Genomic DNA, 18,198 nt, shown 5'->3' on the forward strand with positions numbered 1-18,198 from the left:
CCCCAAAGGAAAACCTAGTCAGGTCCACAGGAGACTCCAGCTCTCGAATCTCCCTTAGGGGACCACACTCCTCTTCCTCTGCGGACACTCCAGCCTGGGTTGTTGGAGTCCTCTGCCGTGCCGGAAGGCCGCTTCCTTGTTGTTGGCTCTGTGACTCTCTCCCGGCTTGTTCCAGCACGTGGGACTCCAGCCACGACTTTGTCCTCCTCCTCGCTTAGGACGCCGGCTGGTAGTTCTCCTGAGGTATTTAACCCCTTCATTTCTGAGAACCGCCGCTGGTTCTTAAATCTATCTAGGAAGGGATCTGCGCTTTTCTCAATCCCCTCCGGGAGGAGCACTAACCGGACCACCTCATCTCTGAGGGCTTTAAACCTCTGGGAGGTCATGGGTCTTTCCTTGTTGGAAGCACGGGTGTTCAGAATCCGGGCCTCCCGCAGTTCCTCCTTCAGCCCAGTCAGTGCTTTGCCAGCGTCCTCGTACTCTCGCAACATAGCGACCACTTGGGAAAAGAAGGAACTCGTGGACTCGCTGGAGCTCATCTCCCCCCAAGATGCTGCTGGGCTTTTCTTCCTGGGGCCTGGGGTGCCCCTGTCTCTCTGGGCGGACGATGAGCCATCTCGGGGTTGGAGTAGTTGGGTGTGGTCTTCACCCGTTCTGACCTCACTCCCTCCTGGGCCAGTTGCTGCTAATGCTCTCTGTCCCCTGCCAGCACAGATGGGAACAGAAGCCTGGGAAGCCATGCCTGGCTCCCAGGAAGCCTGCCTCTCCCTGGGGAGAAGAGAGGCAGACTCTAGGCCTCCTTGAAGTCCTGGAGCTCACAAGACAGGTGCTGCTCTCAGCCGGGTGTGACTGATTGTGGGCACCTGTCCTACAGTCACCTCCCCCAGTCATGGCTGATAACAGGGAGTAATAGATATAATAGTTCTCGTTGTGAGTCCTGATCTGGCTTCTGGCCACTGATACTGTGACCCGTCTGGTAGGAGAATAATAAGGCGATGTAGACGGGAGGAAACGCGCCAAGGTTAATGGAAGAGGCCAATGTAATTATCAGAAGATGATCCTTATTCTCGTTTTTATCCATTTTCCATCTTGCTAATTGAATGAATACATTAAAATCCAAAGAATTAGTAAAACCCCCCAAAAATAGGGCGGGAGTCATGTGCCCTGCACTAAACCATGTCCAGCCTGAGCTGTTACAATGTATCTAGATGTTGCGACTTCCCGCATATTCGATACATTTTGTCGCCATCTGGAACCTTCTGAAATAATAAAATTGAGTCTTTGGAGAAAAACCAAGAATCTTTCACCTTTTCCTGTTGTCAGATAATAGTGAGTGTGTGCTGCCGCGCCGGGTATCCCCTGTAACAAGCTCCGGGTAAAAATAAACCTGTTTTTAACATTTATTTAATTTCTTTTGGCTGCGTCAGCTTAGGAATAAATAGTAGAATTGGACAGAAGTGAAGCGATCGCCATCGGCCAAAGTCAACGCAGCAAAATATGATGACTATTTATGCCATAAAAAAGGAAGAGGATTTGAATGCGCTTAGTCACAAGTGTTATAGGAGATTTATTGTGACCGAAGTCACAAATCAGCCACGGCCGCGGAAATATGGAAGCGCGGAAAGTTCTGGAGTAATGGCATTAATCAGGAGATGGACGGGAAGTCCTGAAGGTTACGGAAAGCTAATTATACAGGAAAAATCCAAAATAATTAGTAAGGAAAAGATTATTAATCCTTGGATGTATTGTTCAATTGGGGTCCGGGGACAAGAGTCCACAGATTTCACTCGGAGGAACAGAACATCTCAAGACATCACCCCTGCCCGACAGATCACCTTCCTACTAGACTTGGTCCTTCTCTCAATGTCATCTGTCCCTGGTATGAGCCGCAGTTATTGGACTGTACAAATAAAACCCCACATTTCTCCGAAATGGTCCTTGAGCACCATGTTTCTGAGGCGGCAGTGATGGCCATATCTTTCTGCCTTCTTCCTGCTGACTCGGATGATTGGACGCTGGACATTTACTACCAGAAATGAAGGTTTTGGGAAGTTTCTAAGCTTTGATGATTTAGGCCCTCTGTAGTAGAAGGTGTACCCCAGGGGGCATGCCACGTCTGTAGGGGTACTAGGTCCTACTGGTCATATGTAGCACAGTGACTGATCATAGTCTTTGATCTAAATTCTTGGCTAAGAAACTTTGGGAAAGGATTTCCAAGAAAAATAGTCAGTACTACTGGGATAGACAGGACTAAGTCAGGACTTTTGCGGTAGACAGGACTGAGGCAGGAATATTGGGGTAGTTGGAACTATTGGGGTAGACAGGGATATTGGGGTAATCGTGACTATTGGGACAGACAGGCCTGAGTCAGTACTATTGAGGTAGTCAGGACTACTGGAGTAGACAGGACTGACGCAGAACTATTGGAGTAGACAGGACTGAGACAGATCTATTGAGGTAGACAGGACTGAGGCAGGACTATTGGGGTAGACAGGACTGAGGCAGGACTATTGGGGTAGACAGGACTGAGGCAGGACTATTGGGGTAGACAGGACTGAGGCAGGACTATTGGGGTAGACAGGACTGAGGCAGGACTATTGGAGTAGGCAGGACTGAGGCAGGACTATTGGGGTAATCGTGACTATTGGGACAGACAGGCCTAAGTCAGATCTATTGAGGTAGTCAGGACTGTTGGGATAGACAGGACTGAGGCAGGACTATTGGGGTAGACAGGACTGAGGCAGGACTATTGGGATGGACAGGACTATTGAGGCAGTCAGGACTGAGTCGGGACTATTGGGGCTGTTAGGACTGAGGCAGGAATATTGGGGTAGACAGAACTGAGTTGGCACCAGACAGGTTGATCCCACTGCATCCAGAGGAATGTCTGAACCCATAGATGTATTTTAAGCTTCCACACAATTCCATAATGACCCCCCCCCCAATCCAAATCTCTCAATAGTTTAATAGTTTTCTTCCACATCTGAAGAGACCCACAGTTCCAGGTGTCCTGGCTGCTTGTTAAACACTCATGAACCTTGGCTTATTTAGTTATTAGAAGCCATTAAAAGGTCATTCCCATCAGGTCCACAGGAGGCGATCATGTGCTGATTGCTGCGACTCCCCCCCAGCCCTGAGAACGGGACCCCTGAAATGCACATTACAAAGCAACCGCACAGTCCCATAAAGAATTTCAGAGCCCCGTTCTGGGGTCAGTGAGGTGTAGAGGGGTAATCAGTTCTTTTGATGCAGTGAGTAACCGGAGACAGAGAAAGGGTTAACAAGTATTTACTAAACAATCAATCACAGTAATACTCCTCGCAGGGAGGTAATGGCAATGGCAAAAGATTATACAAGATAAATGTAACACTTATCGGTTGAAGCTCTAACGGGGAAAGCTGGAATATATCCCGGCGGCATCTCAAATGGTACACAAAGTCTCTGGCTCTGTTCCGAACAAACGAATAACTGCCACCCGACAGTGCTGAAGGATTCAGTCCTCTTTGTCTTTTGGTTTGCTGGAATGTGGAAACAGTCCTTTGCGTGAATGTCCCAGAAATGGCGCCGGGCACAGGTCGCAAGCACGTGCACTAGTCACAACAATCCGCAGTCATTCGGAGTAGTCCTTAAGTTGTTGTTCCGGTATCTTGGGTAAAACAGGGACAGTCAGCGGTACAGATCCAGACAGTAATTCAATAGCGTCAAGAGTTTTCTCAAAGTCAGCACGTGGAGGTCTGGGAACAGAGGAGACGTCAGTCTGAGCTGTGGAGAGGGAGTCAACCGTCTCCTGTCGCCTTCCTGCCAAGTCTGACCCGTTCCGCCGCTCAGGCCCCCTAAAGTACCCCGTGCCCCTTGCTGTCTGACCAGATGGTGTCTCCCTCTCAGAGGAAGTCTCCCCCGCTAACAGTGACAGCCCCGATAGTTCCGGCCTTAAAGGACACCGCTGACTCCGTCTTGTCTCACCTCCTTACAGGGGTCCCAGCAATCAGTAAGTCCTCATGCATAATCTAAAGGAAAGGTCCCATAAAAGTGAGGAGTCTTGGCAAAGGCTTGGTGGAACCTCATGAGATCCTAGTTCCTTCTCTTGTCAGTACAGTTAGGACTCCTGGGACTTCCTCCCTTTTTGCCGTAGAGGGGGATTCTGGTGGGGGTCATGTAGTGAAGACACCTCAGCTCTACAGCACAGACTGACCCTTCCTCTAGTGTCAGGAATTTGCAGATTCTTTTTAGATCCTCTTTCTGCATTGTTGGGTGAGTTCTGAGATCTATTTTTGGATTTTTTTAATCTTTTCTGGATCCTTTTTCATTGTATTTTCTTCACCATTTTTAAGGATCATTATCTATTTTGGAGGTATTTTGGTATTTATGTTGGATGTTTTTGGACCTTTATGGGATGTATTTGGCCTCTATTGTGGATGTAGTTTTCCTTTTCTCTGATGTCCTGGTGAATTTGTTCTAATTTTTGTCTCACTGACCCATGTGCATTGAAATTTTTGCTTTTGCGCCAAGATTTATTTAATTAGTTTGAAGAAAAATGAGCAAATGTCAAACTAAAAATAGTTTCAATGGTGAAAGTCATCTTGTTTGTTGTTTTTGACAGTAATGTGACCCAGGGAGGGATACGTCGGATTAATCAGCTTTTTTAGGGTTCTAGAATGTATGACGTGCCACTGACAATGTGTGGACATATGAGGGTCAGTGGGTGCTCTCATCGACTGGCCCGGCTGACTTTACAAAGACCGCATGGCCAAGGGCTCATGGAACTGAACGAACTCTCTCCGTTCCCATGGGCAGAACACTATATAGTACTTTCCCAGTAAATAAACAAGATGGTGCAAATTACAGAGTCTCACCCTTCCACTGTCTCGTCAGAATAAGAGCAGCTGCGACTTTGGGGCTTCCATGGCCGACTTCCTCCATTAGTGGCTCCTCGCTTTTGGTCGGCACCCACAGAGAGGAGATAACAACCAGATTCGGAAGTTGATAGTCCATTGTGGTACCTGGTCTGGTGACCTAATTCTCCCAACCTGGCTTCTCCAAATGTCTCCATGCATTCAGTGATTGTCAATGGAGCAGGTCTGTGTCCATCCAGCTGGGGCCGTGGTCCTTTTAGCTGTCTTCCTGTAAAGTGTCTCAAATCTACAGTAGGTACGGAAAGTATTCAGACTCCTTCATTTTTTACTCTGTTTCATTGCAGCCATTTCGTAAATTCAAAAAAGTTCATTTTTTTTCTCATTAATGTACACTCTGCACCCCATCTTGACTGAAAAAAAACAAAAATGTAAATTTTTGCAAATTTAATAAAAATGAAAAACTGAAGTATCACATGGTCAATAAGTATTCAGACCCTTTTGCTCAGTATTGAGGAGAAGCACCTTTTGAGCTAGTACAGCCATGAGTCGTCTTGGGAATAATGCAACAAGTTTTTCACCGCGGATTTGGGGATCCTCTGCCATTCTTCCTTGCAGATCCTCTCCAGTTCCGTCAGGTTGGATGGTGAATGTTGGTCATGTGTCCAAGGTGCCCACACGTATAACAGCGCTGTGAGTTGGTTAGATCATGGTCCTATTTGTAAACCTTTGTCCTGGGGTGGTTTTCGCTGGGTAGCAGGATAGTCCTGCTGGAATGGCTGGTGGCTGCTCGAATCATTGGTTGAGGGGTCTCCTGGGATTGTTGGGCATAGGATCTCCATGGGGGGTCGATCGGCTGACGAGTTTACAGAAAATTGGGTTGCCTGCTCTGGAGTATAAGGCTTCCGGTCGGCTACCCACTTGTATTTCTGGGAACATTTTCTCTATTAGTTGCTCAAGCATGATCATGTCCTGGAGGACACCAGTAGAGTGTGCAGCCTGACCATTGAGCTAACGGTTGCAGTGCTGTCGAAGTTAACTGTGTCCCCAGGGGACCTCCTATGTTAAATTTGGCAAAGTCCGGAACTTGGTGTGATATCTCTTGAGGGTGATGTTAAAAAGGGCCAACAGGTTGTCCCTAATAATTCAATAGTCCAGGCTGTTCTGAGACCCAAGCAACCGGACAGCATCCTGTGCCTGGCCAATCGCCCTATCCACAGGTATTTTGCCCAATCAGCTTTGGGCACCTGGTCCATCATCATCAGGGTCTCAAAGCTTTGCAGATGTTCATCAACATTTGTGTTGGGCAAATTAAACACTGGCACCTGTCTTCAGCAAAGATGATTTCCTTGGCGGTGGGCCATCGTTGATATAGGGTCTGATGCTGGCAGTAGGGGTACTGGAACATCGCGCTTGAGGCTTTGGGTCCCAATGGGTCAACAAGAGTATGGGGTGTTAAAAGAGGAAAATCCCCAATGGTAAACAAGCCAGGGGACCTGGATGTGGGCACATGCCTGTAGAAAGACGCAGCGTCCGTGGGGCTGACCATACCGACACTTGCCTCACTAAATATCTACAGGATTCCCACGAATCCCTGACACTCCTGTATAGTCTGTAATTGATAAAGGCCAAATGCAGCCGAAATATTTTGCCTTGACTACTTTAAAAGTCAAAAAAATTCATCTTTAAGTTGAGTGCCTAGTTTATTTTATTACTTCATGGTGTGGGATCCTACTATGGCACCTTCCTTAGTAGTGCACACGGCTCTCTACTAGTACTTATTCTGGCTAAGGGCAGTTGTAGAATATGTCTCAGCATAGTATGGAGCTGGGAATCAACTCTGCCTCCAAAACACACCTGATCGGCGCATACACTTTCTGACGGCCGGTGATTCCATGAATGAGCTCTAGATGAGGCAGCTTGTGCATTGGAGCCATTCCAGGCGATGACCTGATGAAGCTGCTAAGAGAAGCCAAGAGGGTGTAAAGCCACCATCAGTGTAAGAGGGGACAACCAGGAGGAATTTAAGATGTAACATTCTGGTTTGGGTCACTTGGGTCGCTTATTGGACATCTCTTAGTGCACATTCCGATAAGAACAAGGAAACCTTTAGATGATCAGGGGTGTCAGAACTTTTAACTGGTAATGAAGATACTGAATGTCTCTATATAGCCGGCACTGTATCGCAGAACTATGTAGCTACTTATTTCTCTCTTACTGCTGTGGACATGCTGATCCAGCTGTGGGGTGACAGAATTATGATGGAATCTCACCTTCCACTGCGTGTTGCCATCGGGGCCTGTCATGAGCCGTGGCTTGCCTAACGCCGGTGCTTACACATGGACACTTTGTTACCAGCACAATATGTGGCTTTGGTCATTTGATTATTGACCGATGAGACACATTGTATCTGACATCCGTCATTTTGTGTGGACAGCGCCGTTATGAGTGATTAACTCCCATATTTCCTCCGGTGATCCGATGCTTTGTGTCCAGAGGATATTGACATGCTGAGCTCATCTTCTTCCATGACGGAGCCTAATCACCGTGAACCCTCCTTCTGGCCCCGAGTTTCTGCTCCCATTTCATTAGTGTTGCATTATTTCTGAGTCGTGCAATGATGTTCTGCTTCTTATAAGAGGCGAGATCTTAATAATGGATTAGGGAAGCAGAAGTGTAGATTATAATTGTTCATGATTATAACCCCATCATTTATAGAACGGTCCCACCATCAGATGTTATCCACATCCGACTCGTATATTGCACATGCTGCTCACGTGTGGGATTCACAGAGAGGAGTAGAATAACAATTCCCTGTGGATGATTTACCTGCACGGTCAGCCGCACCCTGCGGATGAGAGCACCCATTGACGCTCATGTCTCCACACTTGGTGGCAGTGGTGGGATACTACTCAGCCTGACAAATCCGGGGGAGCTGCAGGGGACTAGAGCTCCACAACCAGACCGCATGGACCAGGGCTCATCCCGCTAAACGCCCGCACTCCCTTCCCGTGGGCATAATACTACTCAGACAACACAGGGTGAGGGTAAAACTGGCAATAACTTATTGGATCAACAACAGACCGTGACATATAGAACAATTGTAAGGAGGTGACCGAGGCCGTCAAATGCCTCCCCCTCTTTGAACAGTATTCACATTAAATGCATGCGGTTGCATAGAGTTTATGACTGTTAATGTATTCATTTACTGTTATGTGTATGTACTTGACATGTATTGTGCATAGGATTAGGGATAGAATAAGAGGTAGCATAGGACAATAGTGGGCAAAGATTAGTGGGGCACACTAGAGATAGGGAATGAGAGTGCCAACATCGACTTAGTTAGAATAAGGGTTTTCCAGACTGGGATGAGCTACAGATGGGTGTAGTGTAGAGCAATGGGATCTAGTGATAGGACTTTCTGTTTGGTAAGTAGTAGAGATGCAGCACTGAAAGAGGACAGATAGCCATGGGGGTGAAGTTGCTGAGGCAAGAAGGGACCCCAGGCTGAGCAGCATGAAAGTGGGTCACCATCTTAAACGGTAATCATTCCAAGGAGGATCCAGAGCCTACGGCCAGGACTAGGCAAAGCCGAGCAAGCCTTTTACCTTATCCTATTGATACAGGACAAGGGGAATAGAAGGAAGTTGGTGGACCTAAGGGCACAGATGTTGCCGGAAGAGACAGAGATTGTCAGATGGGACAGGGATTGTCCAGCAGGGCAGAGATTGCCCGGCGAGATAGATCTTTGTCCCTTCAGACAATCTCTACGTGTTTTCAGGAAGGAAGTTGATAGAGAAAACAGGGAACACTCCAGGAAGACCCTTGTGTGTGAATTGTGCTACAACTGTAATCAGTGCCTATTGTCAAGTAAACTTGAACTGTTAAGTATGGATATGGAGTCTGGAGTTGTCTGTGAGCACTGTGAATCTGGAGCCGAGATGACAGAAGCAGAAGAGATTCTGGAATCTAATGTGAGTGTTCTATTTGATATCTATCACATGCAAAAGACGGGACTTTGTATTTCCTTTGTGGGAGCCAGGGGGTGGCGACGCAACAGCTTCTCGCCACGACAACCACCCTTGCCTCCACAGTCACAGCAGTTACCCAAGATGGTGCATATTACAGCGTCTCACCCTTCCGCTGACTCGCTGGCATTAGAGCAGCAGCAACTTCGGGGCTTCCAGGGCCGACTACCCCCACCAGTGTTAGGCTGGTTTCACACTTGTGTTTTTTTGCGCTGTTTTTTAGCGCAAGAAAAGCATGTGTTTTTTCCCCCTATCTTTTACATAGCTGCGCATACACATGCATTTGTACGCGTTTGTATACACATGCGTTTTTTTGTAGTGTGCGCTCAGGAGCACAAAATGCATCCTGCTGCATTTTTTGTGCGTCTGACTTGCCCCCAAAAAATTCATGTGCACGCAATGCGTTTTTTTTTATAGCCAAACACCCATTATAGTCTATGGGTGTGCATACGTGCGCATGGTAATTCGCACGTATGCGCAAAAAAAGCACACATGATGCGTTTTTTATGTGCGTTTGCACTGTGCATGGTGCGCAGCGCAAAAACCCGCAAGTGTGAAAGTAGCCTTACCCCACTTTTGGCGGGCACCCACAGACAGGAACTATATGGTGTTATAAATAGCTGTATTATCTAAGAACTGTATGGCAGTATTATCTGAGTAATATATAGCGGTATTTTCTAAGTAATATGTGGCAGTATTTAAGTAAAATATAGCGGTGTTATGTAAGAACTATATGGCAGTATTATCTAAGTAATAGCGGTATTATCTAAGAACTATATGGCGGTATTATTTAAGTAATGTATAGTGATATTATCTAAGTATGATATAGCAGTCTTATTTAAGAACTATATGGCGGTATTATACGAGTAATATATAGCGGTATTATTTAAGCTATATATGTATATAGTGGTATGATCTAACTAATATATGGAGGTATTATCTAGATAAGATATAGCGGTATTATCCAAGTAATATATAGTAGTATTGTCTACGCTAAGCAATATATATAACGTTATTATCTAAGTAATATATAATAGTATATAACTAATATATAACAGTTTTATCTAAATATAATGGTATTATCTAAGTAATAAATAGCGGTGTTATCTAAGTAGCGAGTACTGTATGGTGGTATTAACTATACATATTCAGTGGATTTATTCAGTCACTGTATAGTTGTATTATCTAAGTAATGAAGTACCGTATGGTCATTTTATCTAGCATGATATTCACTTACTGTTATGTATAATGGTCTGGTTCAGTAATTGTATATTGGTATAATTTAAGAAATATATGTCTTGTATGGTGATCTTTGAGTACAGTATGGTGGTTTTATTCTGTCACTGTATGATGTTATTCTCTATGTCAGGAGTGGACAATTCTTTTTCCCATTGGTCCACGTTATAAACCGTTACTATTGTGGAGTCTGAACCAAGGTGGTGATCTTAATTGTGCTCATCATTATTACTTTTAATATTTCCTGTTCTTGTTTACTGCTTGATATTCAGCAGAATTAAGTGTTTTACAAGCTTCTAGAGGTGACTGAGTCGTTTGAAGTTTGTTGTGAATCGCAGGTACTCTGATTAATGTGAAAATACTTATGTATCAGTCTGAGGTCTCCTAGGACAGTATTCAATCCCCTGGAACCTCAATAATGGAGACCCAGACAGGGTGACCTCACCATAGAAACAAATGGTAACCTGCAATAACCAACAGCTCGTTTAATAACACAGCACACTAACATTTGCATGTTTTATAAAATAAAAGTCCAAAATCAAGCTTGTTAATTATTTGTGATCAAGCAGACTGTTCTGTGCAGAACACTGACTGAAACTGACGGTGTCGCTGTCAGAGGGAACATGCAAAGTGTGGCAGCAGTATAATTGTGAGGAGAACAGTTGTCAGATCCGACTAGTGAAATAGTTGTGTGAAAATAGACATGCACAGTTTCATATCTACATTTTTTTTTTTCATTTTCTATTTTTTTTTTCAACAAAATTCAACATTTTCCCAAAAATGATGCAGGGAAAAATTCTGGGTAGATACAAGACCAATGAGCCATCACCTGCAACATGGCGCTATAATGCTGTAGTCTGTATGGATGTAAAATTTGACAAGTAAAATGGATGTGCAGAAAAAAAAATTGACACGTACACTGAGCTTGACTGGCACAGTTTGATCTCTGGATTTCAGCAAATTATAATTTATATTTTAAGATTCCCACTTTCACAAGAAGGATTGTACAAGGAATGCAAAAACTCATTACAGTTGCTTGTGACAAGCACCATCTCTGACTGACACTGATTTCACTTTTCTGTGACTTGCTGCTGCTTTCTGGAAGAATGTCTCAAGTGGGGTACCACAGGGCTCTGTCCTGGGCCCTGTATTGTTCAACATCTTTATCAACGATTTAGATGAAGGAATTGAGGGTAAACTGATTAAATTTGCTGAGGACACAAAGCTAGGAGGGATAGCTAATACTAGAGACGAGAGAGAGAGGATTCAAAAAGATATAAATAAACTGGAGCAGTGGGCAGCAATAAAAATGAAAAAAGAAAATACAGAATGGGAGTAATAGGGCTAAGCAACAGCACATGTGAAAAAGACTTGGGTATACTAATAAATCACAGACTGAATATGAGTCAACAGTGTGATGCAGCAGCAAAAAAGGCAAATGCAATTCTAGGATGTATTAACAGAAGCATACAGTCTAGATCACGTGAAGTCATTATTTCCCTCTACTCCTCTTTGGTCAGACCTCATCTGGAATATTGTGTCCAGTTTTGGGCGCCACATTTTAAAAAAGACATCAACAAACTGGAGCAAGCTCAGAAAAGAGCGACCAGAATGGTGACCGGTCTGCAAACCCTGTCTTATGAGGAAAGGTTGCAGGATTTGGGATTGTTTAGTTTGCAGAAGAGAAGACTCAGAGGAGACTTAATAGCTGTCTACAAATATCTCAAGGGCTGTCACATTGTAGAAGGATCAACTTTATTCTCATTTGCACAAGGAAAGACTAGAAGCAATGGGATGAAACTGAATGGGAGGAGACACAGATTAGATATTAGAAAAAACTTTTTGACAGAGTGATCAATGAGTGGAACGGGCTGCCACGAGGAGTGGTGAGTTCTCCTTCAATAGAAGTCTTCAAACAGAGGCTGGACAGACATCTGTCTGGGATGATTTAGCGAATCCTGCTTTTGCGCAGGGGGTTGGACCAGATGGCCCAGGAGGTCCCTTCCAACTCTACCATTCTATGATTAAGAAGTGAAAATGTAGAATTGTAATTCACAGGCAACAGAACAGATACAGCTCCACACTATCACTGATTACTCACATGGAGTGGGGCAATGCTGCTATCCCTCCATCAGCTGAATCTCTATTATTCCCAACTACTACTCTCTTTTTCTTCACTGCTGCAGTTCTGCAATATATTACTCTCTGGAATATTTGTAAAGTGTTTTATGGTTTACTCATGCTATTTCCATACCTGAGACTTGAGGTATCCTAACTATAATAAAATCCACCCTATAGTGGTTGCTGCATTCCCTGCCTGGACTTTTATACAGACTCTGATAATTGCTCATGATTGGCTGCTCTATACCATGTGGTGTCATAACTGCAGGAAATTGCAATTAAGCCAACGCTGTTGTGCTTATGGTCATGTCAGCCTTCTGTGCTTGATGCGGGCATTTTTTTTGTGATTCATGCAGACTTAATTGCAAATTGTTTGCATTCGTCTTGTGAATTTTGTAAAAAAGTAATAGGAATGAAAAAAATAACTTTTAACCATGCCAAAGGAGGTGAAAAGTCTTGAGTGAGGAAAAGAAGGGCTCATTTCTGGTTTTACTAGCAGAGGGATACAGCGAACGTCATTTTGCCTTCATCCTTAAAATTTCTAAGTCGGCAGTCCATTACAACAAGGTCAAGCAGCAGACATTGGGGACAACAAAGCTATAGACCGGCAGAGGGCGAAAACGACTCTCCACTGACCGGGATGACCGTCATCTTATTCGAATGTCACTCAACAACCGCAGAATGATATCAAGTGACCTACAAAAGAAATGGCAAATGGCAGCTGGGGTGAAGTGCATGGCAAGAACAGTTCGTAACAGGCTTCTAGAGGCAGGGCTCAAGTCATGTAAAGCTAGAAAAAAGCCTTTCATCAATGAGAAGCAAAGGAGAGCCAGGCTGAAGTTTACCAAACACCATAAGGATTGGACCACAGAGGACTGGAGTAAGGTAATCTTCTCTGATGAGTCTAATTTTCAGCTTTGCCCAACACCTGGTCGTCTAATGGTTAGACGGAGACCTGGAGAGGCGTACAAGCCGCAGTGTCTTGCACCCACTGTGAAATTTGGTGGAGGATCACTGATGATCTGGGGATGCTTCAGCAAGGCTGGAATTGGGCAGGTTAATCTTTGTGAAGGACGTATGAATCAAGCTGCAGACAAGGTTATCCTGGAAAAACAGCCGATTCCTTCTGCTCAGGCAATGTTCCCCAACTCTGAGGACAATGCACCATGCCACACAGCTAAGTCAGTCAATGTGTGGATGAAGGACCACCACATCAAATCCCTGTCATGGCCGCCCAATCTCCAGACCTGAACCCCACTGAAAACCTCTGGAATGTAATCAGGAGTAAGATGGAGAGTCACAAGCCATCAGACAAAGAAGAACTGCTGACATGTGTGTCCCAGGAGCGGCATAAGGTCACCCAAAAGCCGTGTGAGAGACTGGAGGAAAGCAGCCAAGACGCGGGAAAGCTGGGGTTAACAATCATGGGGATTCCACAGAATATTGATTTCTGAACTCTTCCTGAGGTAAAACATTAGTATTGTTGTTTCTAAAGGATTATGGACTTGTTTTCTTAGCATTATTTGAGGTCTGCATTTTTTTGTTATTTTGACCATTTCTCATTTTCTGAAAATAAATACAAAATTTCTAGCTTGGAAATTCGGAGACATGTTGTCAGAAGTTTATAGAATAAAAGAGCAATTTACATTTTACTCCAAAATATAAAGAGAACAATCAGAGAAACTGAACATTGTGCAGCGGTCTCTTAATTTTTGCCAGAGCTGTATATTGGTTTTATTCAGCCACTCTATGGTGGGACTATCTGGGCACTGTATAGCAGTACTATCTGACACCTCAGGGAAGTTATTGCTCTACTTGTAACCATTTTATTTTTACTATTCTTTTTTTTGCACTTCATTTTCCAAACCATACAATAGAATATTTAATGAGTCCACACAAATGTACATTATGTGTCTGTCACAACATTGTGACATTCTGACTTTGGGTTGGAGATTCCCTGCCGGCAGCTCTCCCACATTATCTGAGGCACTCCTGCGGGATCATCTCAGGCAATGGTCCTGCGTGTTGTGCCTCTTTTTTCACCAATTTACAGTTAATTAGGCTGATTACTGTTACATTAGTTGCCAGGGTAATGGCTGATGCCTGTGGAACCAATGCTCCCTCTGTTATCCCGAGAGGTGACTGATTCCTGGTCAGTTCTTCAGCAGGTGGAAGATCATCATTTGCTCTAATTGTGTAGGGGTCCAAATTGTGCCATACCAACCCAAGGGCCACCCTCATGGCTTCTGGCGGTTACTTACGGGTATTGGCGGGTATTAGCCCAGTTGAGCTAGGGGAGAACATCTTGTTTCATTACTTTTTTCACCAAGATGCTGAGTATTGTTTACCCATAATGATAAAAAATGGGTAAGTGATGGATGTATCACTGAGTTTTTATAGATTTAGTGGGTTTGTATTTTTTTGGATGTTTTTTATTTTATTTTACCCACCTGTATGAAATCATTCTTTTTTTCTATCTTTACAGCTCCCAAGACTGAACCGAAGAAGAAGGACGTGCCTACTGTTTCAGGAAAAGTCGATGCAGAAGATGCCAAAAAGGATATGAAAGGAGGCAAGAAAAAAGAAGGGGAGAAAGGCAAAGAAGATGGAAAAGATGGCAAGAGTAAAGGAGAAGGAAAGGAGGAGAAAGATGGCGGAAAGAAAAAGGATGGGGAAAAGGGAGGGGCAGAGAAGAAAGGCGGCAAAGACCCTGCAGGTGGAGCAAAAGCTGGTGGCAAAGGAGGAGGAGACGCTAAAGCTGGTGGCAAAGGAGGAGGAGACGCTAAAGCTGGTGGCAAAGGAGGAGGAGACGCTAAAGCTGGTGGCAAAGGAGGAGAAACCTCTAAGAAACCTCCGGCAAAAAAATAATGGCTATGACAATGGACACTGGATGACCCTGCCAACCAGATACCTGGAGTCATTGATATTCTCTGTTTATATATGAATGTATATATGTATGTATACGTTACTTGGCCAAAAGAGTGAAACTTTTTTATGTCAAAGTAGAAAAGGCAACAAGAAGAAGTCTAGGCCTTTTCTACAGGGTGGGACATTTATATGGATACACCTAAATTAAATGGGAATGGTCGGTGATATCAACTTCCTGTTTGTGACACATTAGTATATGGGAGGGGGAAACTTTTCAAGATGGGTGGTGACCATGGCGGCCATTTTGAAGTCGGACCACCCAGGTGTATCCGTATAAATGGCCCACCCTGTATATCGGGATGAACAAACAGAAATGTGCAATAATAAGTCATGGAGAAAAGTTTTGTGGGTTTTCTATCCAATAAGAATTGTAGAAAATGGGAATCTCTTATTGAAATTGTAAATAAAGTTCTAGAGAAAGGAAATTAGAACTGAATGTCCATTAAGTGAAGAATTCGGACATGTTACGGCCCCATAGCAAAGCTTACCATTCTTAAGTAAAGCTCTGGTCCACTGGTCGGATTTTAGGTCTGATATTCTGCGCTGAATTTTTTCATTATCAGCAGAATGAGCTTTTTCTTCATGAATTGGTTAATAATAAAACTTTAGCCACCTGTGACCACCTCTAGGGGGAGCTGGTGGTATGTGGACAAGATGGATGATATTTTTGTTCTGCTTCATACTGCGGATTGTAAAGTACTGACAGTGTGCTGCTCCATCCGGCGTTCTGATGCGCCAGCATGTGCCCATTGGCTGCAGTTTTCTATTTTTCTGGTACCACACTGTTCTATTCCTACTCTGGCATTTGTTTTCACCAAACCCACCAATATTAAATTTAGAACGGCCTCTCACGTCTGTCTTCATGGGGCAAGGTTCATTAGAGCAGTGGTCCCCAACCTTTTTTGCACCAGGGACCGGTTTCAAGCAAGACCATTCTTCCATGGCCCGGCAGGGCGGGGATGGAGGTGTGGCAGGGACGGGGCGTTGGTCATAAGGGGGCGGGGCTATGGACACGGTTGTAGTGTAGCAGTGCATACTTATAATTAAATAACATTTATAATGTGACTCAACTCACCATAGGTTTTGAATGAGTGCTCCATCACCCCCTTCTCCCCATCATTGCCTTCACCCCATCACTCCCTTCTCCCCTTCATTGCCTTCACCCCATCACTGCCATCTCTCCATCATTGCCTTCACCCCATCACTCCCTTCTCCCCTTCATTGCCTTCACCCCATCACTGCCATCTCTCCATCATTGCCTTCACCCCATCACTCCCTTCTCCCCTTCATTGCCTTCACCCCATCACTCCCTTCTCCCCATCATTGCCTTCACCCCATCACTGCTGTCTCTCCATCATTTCCTTCACCCCATCACTCCCTTCTCCCCATCATTGCCTTCACCCCATCACTCCCTTCTCCCCATCATTCCCTTCGCCCCATCACTGCTGTCTCTCCATCATTGCCTTCACCCCATCACTGCTGTCTCTCCATCACTGCCTTCACCCCATCACTCCCTTCTCCCCATCATTGCCTTCACCCCATCACTGCTGTCTCTCCATCATTGCCTTCACCCCATCACTGCCGTCTCTCTATCATTGCCTTCACCCCATCACTCCCTTCTCCCCATCATTGCCTTCACCCCATCACTCCCTTCTCCCCATCATTGCCTTCACCCCATCACTGCTGTCTCTCAATCATTGCCTTCGCCCCATCACTGCTGTCTCTCCATCATTGCCTTCACCCCATCACTGCTGTCTCTCCATCACTGCCTTCACCCCATCACTCCCTTCTCCCCATCATTGCCTTCACCCCATCACTGCTGTCTCTCAATCATTGCCTTCGCCCCATCACTGCTGTCTCTCTATCATTGCCTTCACCCCATCACTGCTGTCTCTCCATCACTGCCTTCACCCCATCACTCCCTTCTCCCCATCATTGCCTTCACCCCATCACTGCTGTCTCTCCATCACTGCCTTCACCCCATCACTCCCTTCTCCTCATCATTGCCTTCACCCCATCACTGCTGTCTCTCCATCATTGCCTTCACCCCATCACTGCCGTCTCTCCATCATTGCCTTCACCCCATCACTGCCGTCTCTCCATCATTGCCTTCACCCCATCACTGCCGTCTCTCCATCATTGCCTTCACCCCATCACTCCCTTCTCCCCATCATTGCCTTCACCCCATCACTCCCTTCTCCCCATCATTGCTTTCACCCCATCACTGCTGTCTCTCCATCATTGCCTTCACCCCATCACTGCTGTCTCTCCATCATTGCCTTCACCCCATCACTGCTGTCTCTCCATCATTGCCTTCACCCCATCACTGCCGTCTCTCCATCATTGCATTCACCCCATCACTGCCGTCTCTCCATCATTGCCTTCACCCCATCACTCCCTTCTCCCCATCATTGCCTTCACCCCATCACTCCCTTCTCCCCATCATTGCTTTCACCCCATCACTGCTGTCTCTCCATCATTGCCTTCACCCCATCACTGCTGTCTCTCCATCATTGCCATCACCCCATCACTCCCTTCTCTCCATCATTGCCTTCACCCCATCACTCCCTTCTCCCCATCATTGCCTTCACCCCATCACTGCTGTCTCTCCATCATTGCCTTCACCCCATCACTCCCTTCTCTCCATCATTGCCTTCACCCCATTACTGCTGTCTCTCCATCATTGCCTTCACCCCATCACTGCTGTCTCCCCATCATTGCCTTCACCCCATCACTGCTGTCTCTCCATCATTGCCTTCACCCCATCACTCCCTTCTCCCCATCATTGCCTTCACCCCATCACTGCTGTCTCTCCATCATTGCCTTCACCCCATCACTCCCTTCTCCCCATCATTGCCTTCACCCCATCACTGCTGTCTCTCCATCATTGCCTTCACCCCATCACTCCCTTCTCCCCATCATTGCCTTCACCCCATCACTGCTGTCTCTCCATCATTGGCTTCACCCCATCACTGCTGTCTCTCCATCATTGCCTTCACCCCATCACTGCTGTCTCTCCATCATTGCCTTCACCC

The 18,198-nt window shown here is 45.4% G+C and overlaps 1 protein-coding gene across 1 annotated transcript in view; it reads left to right on the top strand.

Annotated features, from left to right (window-relative positions):
• The window catches only part of TMIE (transmembrane inner ear), a 99,684-nt gene extending 84,096 nt beyond the window's left edge, over nt 1-15,588 (top strand). Inside the window, exon 4 of the mRNA XM_073551147.1 lies at nt 14,721-15,588. Within this exon, the coding sequence (XP_073407248.1) occupies nt 14,721-15,103 (383 nt within the window). The 3' untranslated portion in view covers nt 15,104-15,588. The remainder of the gene's footprint in view (nt 1-14,720) is intronic.
• The last annotated feature ends 2,610 nt before the right edge of the window (nt 15,589-18,198 follow it).

The sequence above is a fragment of the Dendrobates tinctorius genome, unplaced genomic scaffold, assembly GCF_039654945.1.
Source record: "Dendrobates tinctorius isolate UK_male_01 unplaced genomic scaffold, ASM3965494v1 ptg000173l, whole genome shotgun sequence".
NCBI classification, from domain to species: domain Eukaryota; kingdom Metazoa; phylum Chordata; class Amphibia; order Anura; family Dendrobatidae; genus Dendrobates; species Dendrobates tinctorius.